Here is a 16,640-nt window from a genome sequence, read left to right as displayed (position 1 = left end):
TATCTTACTCTAAAAATCAAAGTTTACTACTGTTTCTCATGTGTGGGTATTTCTTCCTCTGAACTGAGATATTTTCAGGCTATAGTTTTTCATACTTTTCAAATGTCTTTCATATTACCCAAAAAGGCTCTTAAATAAAGCTTCTGAAAATTCAAGTCCAGTTTATGCCAGTTGCCCAGTTATAAGAGATTTTATTGTGAAAAAAATTTGACTATCTTGTCTCACAAATGGGGAGGAAGAAAAAAATTATTCAGTGATTCAGTAACCCTATATCTATAACCTTTTAAATCTTTTCTTGAAAATAGGTATGTTTATTTTAAGAAGAATAGTTTCATGTAGTTAATCAGGGATAATAAAGGAGTCATGGAATCAGAAGAAATGAATTTAGCTCTTGGTTCTACCAGATGAAAGGTCTATCTTTGGGTATGGTGTTTGTCTTCCTGAGCCTCAGTTTCTTATTTGTAATACCCCCACCTCTACAGGGTATTTGTTATTCTAAAATGAATTTTTGTTACTTCTAACTAAAATAAATTTGAAAGGTGAAAAACTGGTTCATTTATCTGTTTATCGATTTAAAAATACCTTATAAGCAAAAGATTGTGAATATTAGCCCCAAATTTCTTTTGGACATCTTTATTAGGTACCTATTTAAGTTTTGGGTTACAAACTGGGATTTCTGAACTTTTACTATTATATATTATAGATGTGATATTAAGTGTGTCCTCACATTGTGTTCATCTTTTGAAGACTGAATTGATAAATGATCTGATTTAGAAATGTTAAATGAATATGAAGTTATTGTTATCTCCCATAAATACTTTCCCATGTTATAAGATGATTACAAATTCCCTAGCCAACAAAACAATATAAAATATTAGACATTAAACATGTGAATTTCATCTAACTTGAGATAAATTTGTTTCTTAACTGTAACACTTAAGAAAACTAGGTTTTTAACAATAGTTTCTCCAGAAAGTCATACGTGTAATTGTAAGCTATACAACAAAATGCTGCACTTAAAAAGAGACAGATAAACCAAAATCACTTCAAACTCTGGCTTACAATAAAACTCACAAGTCTATAAGCTAACTACTACTCTGCTGGATTTTGCTGGAATCAGTTTTGTGACTCCACTTCAGGCTGTGGTTCACCTGAACCTTGTTCTGAGATCTCAAATGTGTCCAAGTCCTCTCCATGATCTATATAGTCTGGAGCCAGGCTGAATGCAAAGTTGTTAATGGAGTACGTGCTGCCTCACAGAGGATCCCAGGAAGGTATAAGACAACCCAGACTGCACAGGCATATTTACGATGTCTATACTCTCACGTTTTCTTCACAGGGAAAGTCACGGGGCCACCCCAAAGTCACCATTGTGAGGAAATGTACCTTCAGAGAGAGGAGAAAAATGGAACATTTGCTTAGCAAGAATTCAAATGATCACATATAACAGTCATTTGGAAATTACACGGAATTTTAATGGCCACATTTAGGGATGAAAAGTCCCCTCAGTGTTCACAACATAACAAGTTGTGAAACATAATAATTTGATACTTAGACTCAGTGGCCTCAGTGAGATTCACCTTGTAACTTACAAGTTCTTTCCATATACTACTGCGAAAGATTAAATCTATGCTTAGGAATGAAACCAAGGAGTTTATTCATCATTAGTTTCATTGATAGGTGGTGTGGTCCAATGGAAGGTTCTCTGAATTGGGAGGCAGTTCTTATTTAATTTCTACAATCTCTCTGATGAATCTAGGTGGCCCATGTGTAAAGTAAGCTTCATAATTTGATATCTAAGAACTGCTTTAAGAATTATATTCTTGTTTTAAAATATTACTTCATTGCTACCAATATTACCTTTCATATGAAGAGAATGAGTCCTAATGAGCTAACTTCTCATTTCAAATCTTGAAAAATATATACAAAATGAAGTAATTGTTCTCATTTTAGAAATCATGGAGTGCATTTCTTTTCCTAGGAGGATGATAAAATTAAATATTATACAGCAGGTATTGGTTTCTTTATCACATTTCTATTTTCTTTCCAAAATATATATTCAAATCTAATTAAGTACAAACTCATAAATAACATTGTAGAAAGCTTCTGATTTTTTTCACATCTTCCTGATAGAATGCAAACTCTAATATTTCAATAATATATTATCATTACAGTCTTCCTGCTGCATTTATAAAAATGCTTTTCAGGAATCATTTAAGATAGATGGCTTGAATATTTATACTACCAAAGGAGAAAGAAATTTCAGCAGCCATATCTGAATTATAAGCATCTATTCTGTCTTGCACATGTGTCTGCACATTAATAGCTTGAAACTACACTCTTACTGAATTTCATACTAGTTCATGTTCCTGCTTCATAAAACAATAGGGCATTTTGTCATGCTGCCTTTATGATATACACATTCATCAAATTATGATTAGCTAAGGTCAAGCTTGCAGCTACAAATAACATCCACAGTATTTGATAAATAATGCAATGAAATATCATTAACTGCTCAGTGTAATGGATGATCTATGTTTTTCTCCTTCTCTTGCTCAGCTATAATCTTGAGGGCCTCAGGAGTCACACTACATACAGCTCTAGTAATAATGGGCTTGTGATTGAATCCATTAACTTAATATTTTCCGATTTTATTGCACATTCTCGATAAAATAACTAATTGAGAACAGTTATAAATAATGTCATTGAACATTTGTTAAATAGATTTTTACTATGCTTCCTCCCTTGGTGATCCTTTGTATGTAGCTTATGGATTTGTTTACAAATACAAACAATTACAAATGAATAATATAAATAAATAATCGAACATAAATATTTCCACAATTTCTTGAACTGAAAAAGTCAATATAATGTATTTATAAATGGATATATTCAATTCTAAATGGATGATAATAGTATAGATATAATCACTAAATGTGATTATATATATGTATATGTACATATCATCCACATAGGAGTTACAATAATAATAAGGAAAAAGAGGATGCCCTGAGCGTTGACTAGTGAACATTGAAGTCAGAATGTACACAATCATTTTCTCAGGGGGATTAGGCCTAAAGTAAATACGCAGTAAAAATTTTAATGTTATGGGCTCATGATCATTTGGAAATTCATTAAGACATAAAAAGATCAATTCAGACAACTATTTACATTTTGTATTTGAAAGGAGTCTGTTAGAAGGGAGAGAAACTCATTACAGTGCCTGAAATATTGACAGTCAATATGTAATATGCACAAAATTGTACCAATATTTAAGCCAATTTGTGTAAGTGAGGAGTAAAAATGACAAATTACAAACAACTTTGCTTAAAATTGTATTCATTTTATAGCTTAGATTTCCAAGAGAAAATTATTTAAAGTGATATGTTTTATTATGCAGCTATGCAAACACTATAGTTAAATTGAGCATTATATTTGTGCTAGGTAGTTAACAAGTCAAACAGAAAAAGAGACAGTTCCAAGCAACACTGTGGATATATAGTGATGTAATTCAATTTTTAGTAATATTTTACTGAGGTCTACTGAGATCTTTTCATCATTTATCAACTTGTTTTTCCCTACTGATTATTTTTCCATTGAGGATAGTAGTCCAAACTATTAGAGTTTAAGCAATTTCTTATAACTTTTTGCCTTTGCACAAATTTTTTTTTGCAGCAAACTTTGAAATAAGCAAAAGCAATGTAATCACAAAGGAGATAAATAAGCTAAGCATATAATTCTGTTTCACAATGTGCACATGAGGTAGTCTTGCAAAATAAAATATGTGTCACTGTGATGGTGAAATCCCGAAAATGAACGGAACTCTCCACACGGGACTGGGCCGTCACATTCATCAGTGAGCACTAACATGTGCCAGGGACTAGGAGCAGAGGGACCAAAGGCAGGTCCCATTTCTTCAGTTCACTGTAGAGGGGAGTGAAGCAGGCAAATGCAATAGTCTCCCCCACCAGACTCTGTGCTCTGTACAGACAGGCACTGTAGACATCTGCTTTATTTTTTAACATATCCGCTGCATTCCCTGGGATTAGCACAGCATCTTGTACGTAGTTGATTCTCTAAAATAAGTATTGATGGAGAAGAATGATAGTGTTGTTGGCACAAGATTGAGAGGGAGCGCATAGGATACACATCTAGACCACCACCTAGATGGCCTAGGAAGACAGGAAAAGATATGTGGGTAGGGACTGCCTGATTTAATTAGCCAAGTGAATGAAAGGACCTGGATAAGACAGGTGTCAGGAGAGAGGACATGGCATACAGGCAGGGGGACCAACAAATTAACAGGCCCAATCCCGTGAAGTTGGTGGGGCATTTTAGGTAATGTCCTGTGGTTGGAGTAGGCTGCACCTGCTAGTGAGTAGCAAAAGATGAGACTGGCAAGAGGTGAGAGTTCAGATCACAAGGATCACAAATATCATGCATGAGCCACTAGATGTTCTGTTACAGACAATGAAAAGCCATTGAAAGGCTCTGTAGAAGAGAGTTTCAGGCTAATAGTCTCTTTTTATAAAATCCCTGTGGTATCTAACCAGAGGGAAGTTGTTGAGACAGACAACTAGTTAGGAGTCTGTTGCACTAATTGTGGCATGCCATGCACAGGACCTGCAATAAAGGACAGGCAATAAGATGGGAGTATATAGATAGATTTGAAAGTTATGATTTATGTGTTGCAAGGAATAAGATTTCATAAAATTGTACCAATTGTTTTTTGGTTTTTAAAAATAATACTTCAGAAAGTCATATGTGTATTTGTGAACTATACAGCAATAATGAATCATTTACAAGCAAGCATACAAAAAACACTTCAAACTCTGGCTTACACTAAAACTCACAAATCTAAGAGTTAACTAGGTCAAGAAAAGCATTCTAGTATGAAAGAGGTTCAAATGAACTGAAATATGTTACTTTGTTTAATAGTTTAATTATTGCATCTCATTCTTCATTGTTTTATATCATCATGCCAGTTACCAGTTAAAAATGATGCAGCTCCGCCCGGCTCAGGCTCTGGCTGTGGGGGTCGGTGCGGATTTTCAGTCATGAAGTCTGGACAGGGACTTCTCCCGCAGCAATGCGGCCGACAAGCCGCTTTGTGTTTCTGGGTCAGGCTTCCAGGTATTTCTGCAACGAGATGCTGCTCCCCGTAGGAATGCTCGTGCTGTCAACCACACAAATCTATACCATCTTGACCGTCCAGCTCTTTGCATTCTTAAACTTACTGCCTAATAAAGGGGACATTTTAGCATATAATTTTGAAAATGTGACTCAGACATTTGCTGATCTCCCAGTGAGATTTGGTTATAGACTTCCAGCTGTAGGTTTAAAGGGTTTTTTGATTAACGCCAAACCAGAGAATGCCTGTGAACCCATAGTGCCTCCACCAATAAAAGACAATTCATCTGGCACTTTCGTCGTGTTAATTAGAAGACTTGATTGTAATTTTGATACGAAGGTTTTAAATCCGCAGAGAGCAGGATACAAAGCAGCCATAGTTCTTAATGTTGATTCTGACAACCTCATTAGTATGGGATCCAACGACATTGATGTGCTGAAGAAAATTGACATTGCATCTGCCTTTATTGGGGAATCATCAGCCAATTCCCTGAAAGATGAATTCACATATGAAAAAGGGGGCTTCCATTATTTTAGTTCCAGAATTTAGTCTTCACCTGGAATACTACGTAATTCCCTTCCTTATCATAGTGGGCATCTGTCTCACCTTGATAGTCATTTTCATGATCACAGAATTTGTCCAGGATAGACATAGAGCTAGAAGAAACAGATACAGGGCACCGGATGTTACTCAGGAAGTTAGTTCTGCATTAACATGGTTAATGTGGCTGATACAGAAAGGCAACAAGAATATGTGAATATTTTGTTATACTTCAGTACAAATTAGATAAAGGAGAACAATTAAGTAGTTCTTATTCTCTCAAGGGCAGAATAGTTTCACAATGTGTATTTGCTGTCGTGCTCTGTCACTTACTAGTTTGTAAATTTGGGCAAGATATTTGAACTCCTTTAAAACTCATAAAATAATAATGATAGGGCCTTATTTATTTTGTTCTCATGAGGATTCAATGAAATAATACCTACAATTGACTTAGCACAGTATCTGGCATACTGTTTAGGTTTAGTCTCATGATTTTTCATGCTTTTCCAATTTAGGTGCTGAAGAGACAGCCCTGATTAGAACAAAAAGCCATGCCCTCATGGAGCCGACCCTCTACTGAATAAAATTATCCTAATCATTACGTATCTTAGCATTAAGAACGTTCTTCATCTCTGACGTGGTGTAGTATTCCAATATGTACAGAATGATTGCTTAGGTGATAATGCCACAAAGCAGCAGGGTTCTGGTCTTTCTGTTAAAAAATATTACAGAGCAAGTCTTTTAAACTAAGAGAAAAGGAAGCTAGATTTAAGAGCATTTCAGAAAAAAAATCGTTGAATTCCTTCAGTTTATTTTCAATGTAGTTCCCAGTTTCAGTGAACCTTTCTGTATTGGCTCTCTTTTTACCATTTTTCTAATTTACAGGAAGAAAGTGCATTGTGATATAGAGCAAGAATTATTAAGCAGAACAGACGTACACATATTCCAGTGTTACAGCATATTAATCATGGGATCACAAAAAAGGAAGAAAAATGAATCATGTAAGAAATCATTGTACTAGGCCTACCCATTTCTAGGCTTTGGCCTCTTCAGTAATATCTAGGACACCAGCACATTGAGAAGTCATCGAGTATAAGGTTGAAATAATCCTTGACTCTACCTCCCGTCCCACACAATGCCCACTATGCATCCCCACAATTTTTTTCATGCCATGAACTGCTTGTTTGTTTATGAAGTTGCCTGGAGATATTAAAGGAGTATGTGTAAATAAGAATCCCTTACCCTATGTCAGGAAAAACGAGTTCTGAATTCAGTCATGGCAGAATGGGAGAAAAGATACAATGACAGAGATGAGATCATTGGAAATTATAATAGGAATGAGCGAACTTTAAATCATGATGCTTGGAAGTACAGTTTAAATTAATTTTCCCCTATTGTAAACTTAAAGGATCCCATTGTTTTATATAAGTTGTCCCCAAATGCTTAAAGCCGGCAGCTTTTCATGTCCCCATAGTCACTCAGCAAATGTTGACCTCGTGTCTCCAAGTGGCCAAGCAGCACTCTGAGCAGCCTTGTTTTTGAGTCATAGGGTACCTGCTGATTTTATTCCCATTCCATCTTAAAATCATGGGGGAGAAAAACGTGGTGGGGTTAATATGTCTAAAATCAGAAAAGTACTTTTATGGTTTCCTGTAACAAAAAGGATTAGAGGTTCATTCTGTAAAAATCTGAAAACAAAGGCTAATGAACAGAATAAAATACACCAATTCTACCAGTGTCAACAGCTTAAGGTTGTATGCCTCCTTCCCGTTTTCCTCTTTCTCTCTCACTTGCTATCTCTATCTCTCTATCTGCACAATTATTGTCACCATCTCCTGCCTTTTATGGTAATTTTATTATGATAATCGACTCTTCATATTATACATGTGTGTGCTAATGTGTGTATTTAATTTCATGAATAATGTAAGAGCTCTCAAAATGGAACTTGTGGAGTTGTTTAGTATATAACTATTCCATCCTTGAAACTGCGTACTTGATGTGCATCCGCACTATGCAAATTGGTAGGTAAGGTGGGAGAAATCTAGTAACAAGAGAACTAAGCAGAGAGCAGAGGGAAAGCTATAGTAAGAAATCATAGTGGATGCTGGCTATTGTAATGTAATAGAAAGCCTGAAATACAGAACAAATCAGTTTATCAGATATATTTAATTAAGTATCAGATACAGTAAATATATTTAAATTAATTAAGCAATCCTTTGTCTAATTCCTTTGTTTTGGATCGCCACTATATAGGGAATTACCAAATCGAAATATATAATGCTACACATAGACCTGGGCTCTCTATCTGTAGAAACTCTTTCAATAGATGGACCACATAATTCATTTCTCTAGTAATGTCCTAACAAGAAACTGTCATTGTGTTTCATTTCTACCCTGTGAGAAATATGAAACAGTAGAATGATGTAATTTTAAAGTATTGGTTTTTTTTTAGATTAATTGATTTTTTTCCACTTTCATAAGAGGTGGGAGACATATTATAGGATTAAGATACTCCAGGGTATGTTTTATTGATCTGCTAATACATGATTTGGGTGGTTAAAGCACTTAGCCTTTAGGTTTGTAGCTCATAATGTACCCTAGGCATGGATAAATGGAATAATAAAATGTACCCTGGAGTGTCTTGATGTCATATTAAAAATAATAAAACATATGAACTGATATATTCTGAATTCAAATAAAGAAAAGGTTAGTTCTGCAAACATTCAGTACTCCTAATTGCATTAAATTGACACTTTGTATAGACTAATAATATGGTTACTATACATCAAGTTTTATTCTACTCTGTATATTTTGTTAAATTTATTTCCAAAAATCATTTAACAGCCTTGAAAAAAACTTCATTAACTTTGAAGGGCCTAAAGGCAAATACTGAATATTTAAGTGCAGAGGTATCCTACAGGAATATTCTTAACATCTCAGCTCTCCAAAAGAATGTTTCTTTCATGACTTATTACATTACTTAAGTTGTAGGTCTTGTTCTCAACTCTGGGTTAATTTATTTTTATTTAATTCACTTTGAAATGTATTACATACTCTCAGCATGACAAGAACTGTGCCAAGTACTGGGGATTGAAAGGTGAATAAAATACATACCCCATATTCTCAGTCTAGAAGTGAAAAGAACATGTAAGTAATTTCATACAAAGAGAAAAGCACTCTAGTTCGGACTCTTGTCCACTTCTGCCTTCATGATAAGAAGGGGCTTTACTAACAAAGATACGTCTTTTTAAAAAGGAAAGGATTTAAGAGGAAGGGAAAGACAGTGAGAGGGCTCAGGAGGTGGGCACCGTCTCCTAGTGAGGCGTGTCCTGTGACGTGCTCCGAGGTTCGGGTTGTCCTGGAAGGCAGAAGACTACTTTTGTTGTTTTATTTTTATTTTTTTAGCAAGGGAATCATAAGAGCAAATTTATCTTTTGGAAAGATCTCTCTAGCAGCAGTATGGAAGATTGATTGTCCTGGAGTGAGGTAATTACCAACGTTTAAGTGAGAGACAGTGAGGGGCTAGGGAGTGGGGAGACAATGAAGAGCAAAGTGTGAGAGAGAAATGTGAGTCAAAGGTTCCCCCTCCCCAGTGCACACCAGCAACCAGCAAGCCTTAGTGACTTAGGGTGTTGGGGTGAAGGGCAGGAAGGAAAGGGAGAAGCCCCTGGTAATAATTAGCCCTCTTCAGCTGGAATGGTGACTAATACTAGCCAAGAGGAGGAAGCACCTTTGCAATTTTATTAATGTTTCAAGTCTCAGTATGAATTTTATTCCTGTAGGAATTATTTCCTAATTCAGCTTGTCTAGGACCCAATATCTCCTCCCCTCCCCTCCTTCCTGCCCTTCTCCCTCCCTTCTCCTCTCCTCTCCTTTCTCTCTCTCTATATGTAAACTTGGCATGATTTTGTGGATTCATTTTGACGTGCCATTAAAAGGAGCTGTCTTCCCCCAATTAAGTAGCATACTTTGAGAAGGCAGAGCCTGTCTTATCTTAGCATTTCTAGGGCTTTGTACAACGTGTGTCATAGAACACAGTCAATGCTATTGAAATAAATGTACCTGAGGAATTATGGAACTATGCATGCATATTGACTCAGATGACTTTTAGAGATTAAATAGGCAAAAAAGAAAGAAAAAAACCAGAGAAACATAAGGAGGAGCAGCAGACCAACGTTACTGAGTGACGGCGAGCATTCGTAGGGGTCAGAACTCTGTGCTGCTACCACAACGACTTTCACCTCTGCGAGTCTCGTCAGGTCGTTTCCTTTGTTAGCACTCATCTATACTTCTTCAGTGTCTTTCCAGAACAGATTCAACTCCCTTAGTAGAGAAACAAAATCATTCAAGATCTGGTAACTGCTTGCATCTGGAAGCACATTAAAACTCATCACCAGCCAAGTTTTCACATATAACGTATGGTTCAATTACAGAAAAACGCTTACATTTTTTTCCTGCACCTCACATTTACTCGCTCCTTGCTATTTTTACGTGTTGCTTCCTCAAGCTAAAAATCTCTATTTGTCTTTGAAATTTCAGCACAAGTTCCACTGCCTGATGGGAGACTTCCCTGTCACTCCCTGTGTGAACGATGCGTGCTTTTCCTCCCCATAATGTATCTTTATTCAAACAGCTAGTACACAGTATCATTACCCCCTCACTTGGCACTGGGAGAGTCACTCATTTCTAGCTCAGTAAGTGCAACAAATCAATAATCACTTTAAAAATTTTTATTCTTTTTTTAATTGAAGTATTGTTGATATACAATCTTCTATTAGTTTCAAGTATACAACACATTGGTTCAGCAGTTATCCACATTATTAGATCCTCCTCCCCACTACTACAGTTACCATCTGTCAGCATAGGAAGATGTTTCAGAATCACTGACTATATTCTCCTTGTTGTGCTGTTATCCCCATGACCAATAATCACTTTTGAATGAATAGGGAACTGAGATTCTTGTTGATGTGCTGATTCAACTGCTTTTATAATAAAGCAGTTATTTATATATCACATATGCCACTCCTGTTTTCTAAAAAGGAAATAGGAATTGCAAAACAAGATTACACTAAGAATTGCACTAAGGAATTGTGCTAAGAAGATCTGAGTTAGGACTCAAAAATTAGAAGAGGAAGAAACTGCTAAGTAGGATCCAGAATAATATACATTAACAATCTGGTCAGCTGAGATCAGAGAAAATGCTACTAATTCTGTGTTTACAAAGTTAATTAAACACCATAAAAGAATCTAACAAATAGTCTATTGAAGATTAAAAAGGAGTGTTCTTTAACAGCAGACATTTTGTATTTATTTTTAAATCAGAAAGAAAAAAAGGCATTGTGTAAGATAGAACCACAGAAATGCATAAAACATTCTATTTTATATTTTGTCAATGTTATTGAAAAAAATGTAATGCATAATTTGATTTGATTTTATGTAAGGTGAATTCCACAGCAATGTAGAAATAATCATCTTAAAATTATAGCAGAGGGAAGGAACACACGGTTTGGTCTCAGAGTCACATGTAATTCTTGTCCTGCCAACATGATGCTCTCATTCAATGTGGACCTCCCACTGTGGCCACAAACACTTGAAAATATTGGATAAACCCTTATAAACTAAATAATAAATGCATAGTTGAGTGCAAAGAAAAGGGATTCACAGGGAAATCTCCAGGTGCCACGAACAGAGAAGGAACTTGTAGCTACAGCAGGGACTTCCTGAGCTGTAACAGTTGCAGCTGGCGGCCGGTATAATGTCAGAGTCAGATTCACTTCCTGAATAAACTGGGCCTTTAAAGTCCACAAGGCACTGGACAGATATCCTTGAGATGGAGACGACCTTGTAAGTGTGCTGCAGGAAAGGAGCAAGAAGGTTTAACTCTCCTCAGGGCTTGATCTAGGAAGAACGAGTCTGCTGTGAAAACTTGGAATGCATGTTCTGGGCCCAGAGTTCAAATTTGCAGATGACATGGGAATTTGAAACCAAGGGATCAATGGCAACAATAACAATGACAAAACATGTAACAACAATACACACTGGTCGTCATTTGGTGAAACTCCTGAAATGCAGAACAGAAGCAAATGCAAAACGAATTTGAAGAACTTGAAGAGAACCACTCGATGTCCCCCACATTCATACAGCTCCCCAAACCCAATGGAAGATGCATTCCCAACAACAAAAAATCCAAATCAAAAGAAAGAATGAAATTAAAACATGAATAAAGGTCTATACCCTCTAAAATCCTAGACCAGTCTGAAAGAGACTATAAATAAAATAAGAACACATAAAATGATTAAAAAATAATAGAAAAACTTAAGACCACCTAAAATAACGGAGCATTTTGGTTTGGAAAGAGGGGAGCACATTTTGAAAACGATCAAATAGAACTTTTAGCAATGGTGTATATAGTCAATAAAATAAAAACTTTAATTGATAGGTTTAATAGCAGATTAGACATTAAATAGAAAGACTGTTTAAATGTAATTCAGATTTTGGAAAACTTAGAAGATTCAGCATAGAGGGATGAAACACAAAAAATGTGAAAGAAAGGTTAGGAAATATGGAAATAGAAATAGTAGTACTAACATTTGACTAAAGGGGTTTCCAGAAAGAAATGTATGTGAGAAACGATATTTAAAGTTTTAATTGCAGAGAGTTTCCCAGAATAGATAAAAGTCATAAATTCTCAGCCTGAAGATTCAAATATTACCCTGACCAGAAAAAAAAAGGTAATAAAGCCTCATCTAAACATACTATAGTAAAATTGAGAACAATGCAAATTAAAAGAAAATAAGAGAGAAATGGCATATTATGCCCAAGGGATAAGAATTTTAACTACAGTTGAAATTAAACATGAAATAGAATCCTTAAGATCCAGTATCTTCACATGTTTGAGGGAAAATGACAATCAATCTTGAATTCCATATCAGGAAGAGAGCACAGAATGAAAATGTCCCTTTTCTTAGGATTTTACTGCCAATGGGAGGGATGTAAGAGTGTACAATATTCCTCCCAGCTAAACTCCGAGCTCAGCAAATACAGTGAATATACATGTCTACTTTGTGTACCCATGTATCCTCTGAACGTCCCCAAACTAACATATGCTAAGAGATGGTAGATCCTCAGCAATAGTATTGAAGAGAAGTGGAGAAGATAGAAGAGGAGTAGATGAAATGGGCAAAGTAAACATATTTTCTAAAAATGATCTAAAAATTATGTCCAGACACTCTCTGAAAAAAACAGATAAATTTGTACTTCAAATGGAAAGAAGTGAACCTAGCATGACAAAGAAGAACACTGAAACAATGGTCAGCCAATCAATTAGTAAACAATTTGGCTGCAAAATAAAGGGGGAAAAAAGGTGCAACCCCCAGAATGCTGTTGATTAATAACAGGAAAGCGGTAAGCGAGGTGAGGTGACACTTTAAAATGAGAGATTTGGTTTTCTTGGTCCTTTGGTCCCTGAAAGGTGCTAACGCAGGGGAGACATGCTGCAGGAACATCAGGACTATAGTTTGCAAATTATAATTTAAGAAAAGCACAGAAATAATAGAAAGATACATAATTCCCAAATTGCTAAAGAGAAAACAAAAAGCAGGTAGACAATTTATTTCCATAGCAAGGATTAAAAATGAATAAGAAAGGAAACCATTTTATATAGGAGATGACTAAAATAAAATAATAGATGTATTTTGACACATCAGTAATCAAAACAAATTTAAATAGTTTAAGTGTAAATAGAATAAATTCACCGATTAGTAGATTAGCATTCAATTAGGATAAAAAAAATTAGTCCTCTTTAAACCTTTGTGAGATTTTTATCTCCCTGATTTACATGCTACAATGTGGGATTCTTGGATCTCAGGGTACATACACATGTGTCATTTCCTTACGTAGTTCCTGTTGATCTCCAGGTTGACTGCATAAAGCTATGCTCTCATATTCTTCACGATGCTTTGTATTAACCAACATTTTAACACATCAATCTAGTGAGTGTAACTGTTTTGTTGTTTTCATTTCAGGTTTTCAGATTAATGATAAGGTTAGAACTCGTGTCTTACACTTGTTTGCTAAGCAAGCATTCCCTTCTGAGAACAGCATTAATGTTTAGCCACGGTGTTTTTTTACCTTCCTTTTTTATTATTGACTGGTATAATTGTGTTGTACATTTTAGATATAAAATAGCCAATTTTATACATTTAGAAAAATATTGAAACTTTTCCCAATAGGGCACGTATTAACTTTGCCTTTGTAGAATACAACTCCTTAATTCTGTTATAGCAATTACCAATAGTTTTTTGCATATGGTTGTGTTTATTCTCATTTAAAAAGTTACCCCACAAACAAGGTCATGACAATATACTTTGCTATTATTTTTTACTAGCTTTACTATTTCATTTTTAACACCTTTAAATATGTCCTCTGTAGGACTTTTGTAGTTGTTCTTTATTATTCTAATGTCATTCACTTTTATTCCTAAATATTACTTAGAGTTTAATTTTTTTTTTCAGGAATAAATGTTGACTGGTCTCAAATGCCTTATCTGAATCTATTGATAGGATCATGTGGTTTTCATCCTTTAGTCTACTAGAAGAAAGATTTAATTAATTGATTTTCAAATGTGAATCATCTTTGCATTCCTGAGTTATGGGTAGATCTAATGTGCTACATTTTGTTGACTCTTGCATATATATTGATGAGGTATATTTTTGTAGCTTTCATTTGTTTTAATGTCTTTGTCTGGTTCTGGTATCCAAGGAATGCTGGCCTTAAAGAACAGAGAAGTATTCCTCTTTTTTAAATTTTCTGCAAGAAATTCTGTAGGATTAGTATAATTTCTTCTGTATATTGGTTTTATTTATTAACATCCACTGGAGTATGGAAGCCTCCAGGTGAAATTATGGACTTCTTAATTTCTTTTTCAGTTCTATCAGTTGTTTATATTTTTCTTCATGAACATTAAGAAACCTTTTTAGCTTCTATGACATTTAGTATCGCTATACTTTCTTGAACATTTGCCTTTATTTTTGTCTTTATGTAATTTGCTTCTGTTATTGGCAATTTCCCTTGTCCTGAAATCTACTTTATCTGATATATATCACTCCAGATTTCTTTTGCTACTGTTACCGTGTTTTTAAAACTTTTTCATGTAATTACATATAAAGTTTGTAATTTACAGATACATAGCTGTTTTTTTCTCATTGTTTTATCCAATCTGACAATAAGAATTAAATCTTAATTGGTGGGTTTAAGCCATTTATGTATAATTTAAGTTCTGATATGGTTGGATTTAGGTTTATCTTTTATTCTTAGATTTCTGTTTGACCTCTTATTTTTTGGTGTTATTTATTGGTTTTATGTCTTTTCTTGGATTATGTGAATATTTTTTGGGATCCATTTTAATTTATCTTTCAGTTTTCAACTACATGTCAGTATATTTTAGTAAGGTTGCTCTAGGAATTACAATATATAAATACAATTTTCCACATAGATTAGTATTTTATCACTTCAAATAAAAGGTGGATATCCTATGATATGGGTCCCTTTATTTACCACTCCCCCTCTTGTATGTATTATATGTGTTGCATTTATATATTTTGAAAATCTCCTCAATGTTATATATTTTTTGCTTTCAATATTCATACATGCCTTAAAAAACTTAGTAGCAAAATATAGTATTTTATCTGTGCACTTATATACCATTTCTATTGCATTTTCATCATTCCCAAGTTCTATTTTTTTTCCTATTACCATTTCCCATCTGCTTGAAGAATTTTCTTTACTATTTCTTTGAGAGTAAGTCTAATAGCAAAAGATTCTTCTGGTTTTCTTTTATCTGGGAATATCTTTATTCTAAATTCATATTTCAAGGATGTGTTTACTATTTATAGAAATCCGCATTATGAAATATTCCAACACTTTTAAAAAAATTTGTTAAGTAATTTTATAATTTTTCTTCACCCACCTATAATATCTTTATCTTTGGTTTTCAGTGGTTTGACTAACTGTCTGTATATGATTTTCTTTGAGAGTTTATCCTTTGGGGTTCTCTGAATTTCTTAAATCTCTAAATTTATGTCCTTTACTATATCTGCAAAGTATTCAGCCTTTATTTCTTCAAACATTCTTTCTTCATTAATTTTTTTTTCTCTCACTTTCTGGGACTCCAGCAACACCTTGTGCTATTGTGTCAAAGGTCCCTTGTGTAGTTTTATATTTTCAAATTTTATTCTCCCTGTTGCCCAAATGGGATATTTTCTATTACTCTGCATTCAAGTTCTCTGATTTCTCTCCTCTGTAATTTCATTTCCAGGGATTTTTTTTTATGATATTGTAATTGTTAGGACCAAAATTTTCAATGATTCCTTCTTTATAATTTCTTTTTCTTTCTTGAGAACTTCTACTTTCCACTCATTTCAAGTGTTTTTGCCTCTCATAGAGACAAGAGTATAATAACTACTTTAAAATCTTTATTGATAATCCCAACACAAGTTATCTTATCTCTTAAGTCATTGTTTCTTAGTGAATTTCTGCTCAAGAGGTATGCCTAGTTCTTTAACATGTTGATCAATTGAACATTGTATCCTGGCCATTTTGAAAATTATGATATGAGATTCTGGGTCCTATTAAAATCCTCTAGAGAATTTTGTTTTGTTTTGTCTATTTTAGCATGTGATCAACCTGGTGAGGTTCAGACCGAATGCTGTGACCCAACTTCTATTCCACAGACGTGATGGTCGTTATAGTTGCCAAAGCCTTGGCTCACGTATTCTGATCCACCCAGTATGTCTGCGACCAGGTGCTAATTTGTTTCCTGGCAAATCATTTACTTCATATAAGTTCTCCAAGCTTTTGATGTGTCAGTTTGATCAGTACCACACATGCACAGTTTGAGGGTGAACCATGGACTTCATGTGCGGTTTTGAAGAATTGCTTTCTCCAGTTTCATCCTCTTCAAGGTGACCAC

The 16,640-nt window shown here is 34.6% G+C and overlaps 2 protein-coding genes across 3 annotated transcripts in view; both read left to right on the top strand.

Moving 5' to 3' along the window:
* MGAT4C (MGAT4 family member C) overlaps nucleotides 1-16,640 on the top strand; it is a 792,321-nt gene that overhangs the window by 454,352 nt on the left and 321,329 nt on the right. The gene's annotated exons all lie outside the window — the stretch shown is intronic.
* LOC118929548 (E3 ubiquitin-protein ligase RNF13-like) lies at nucleotides 5,019-5,785 on the top strand. The gene has a single exon (XM_036919704.2). It carries the CDS (start codon nucleotides 5,090-5,092, stop codon nucleotides 5,678-5,680), a length of 591 nt encoding a protein of 196 aa, XP_036775599.2. The 5' UTR covers nucleotides 5,019-5,089; the 3' UTR covers nucleotides 5,681-5,785.

This window comes from Manis pentadactyla, chromosome 10 (genome assembly GCF_030020395.1).
Source record: "Manis pentadactyla isolate mManPen7 chromosome 10, mManPen7.hap1, whole genome shotgun sequence".
NCBI lineage: Eukaryota > Metazoa > Chordata > Mammalia > Pholidota > Manidae > Manis > Manis pentadactyla.
The sequence above is the reverse complement of the archived record's forward strand: the minus strand, read 5'-3'. Positions and strand labels throughout refer to the sequence as shown.

Excerpts from the sequence above, each read along its gene's own strand:
- LOC118929548 (XM_036919704.2), top strand. The coding sequence starts at position 5,090 with ATGCGGCCGACAAGCCGCTTTGTGTTTCTGGGTCAGGCTTCCAGGTAT.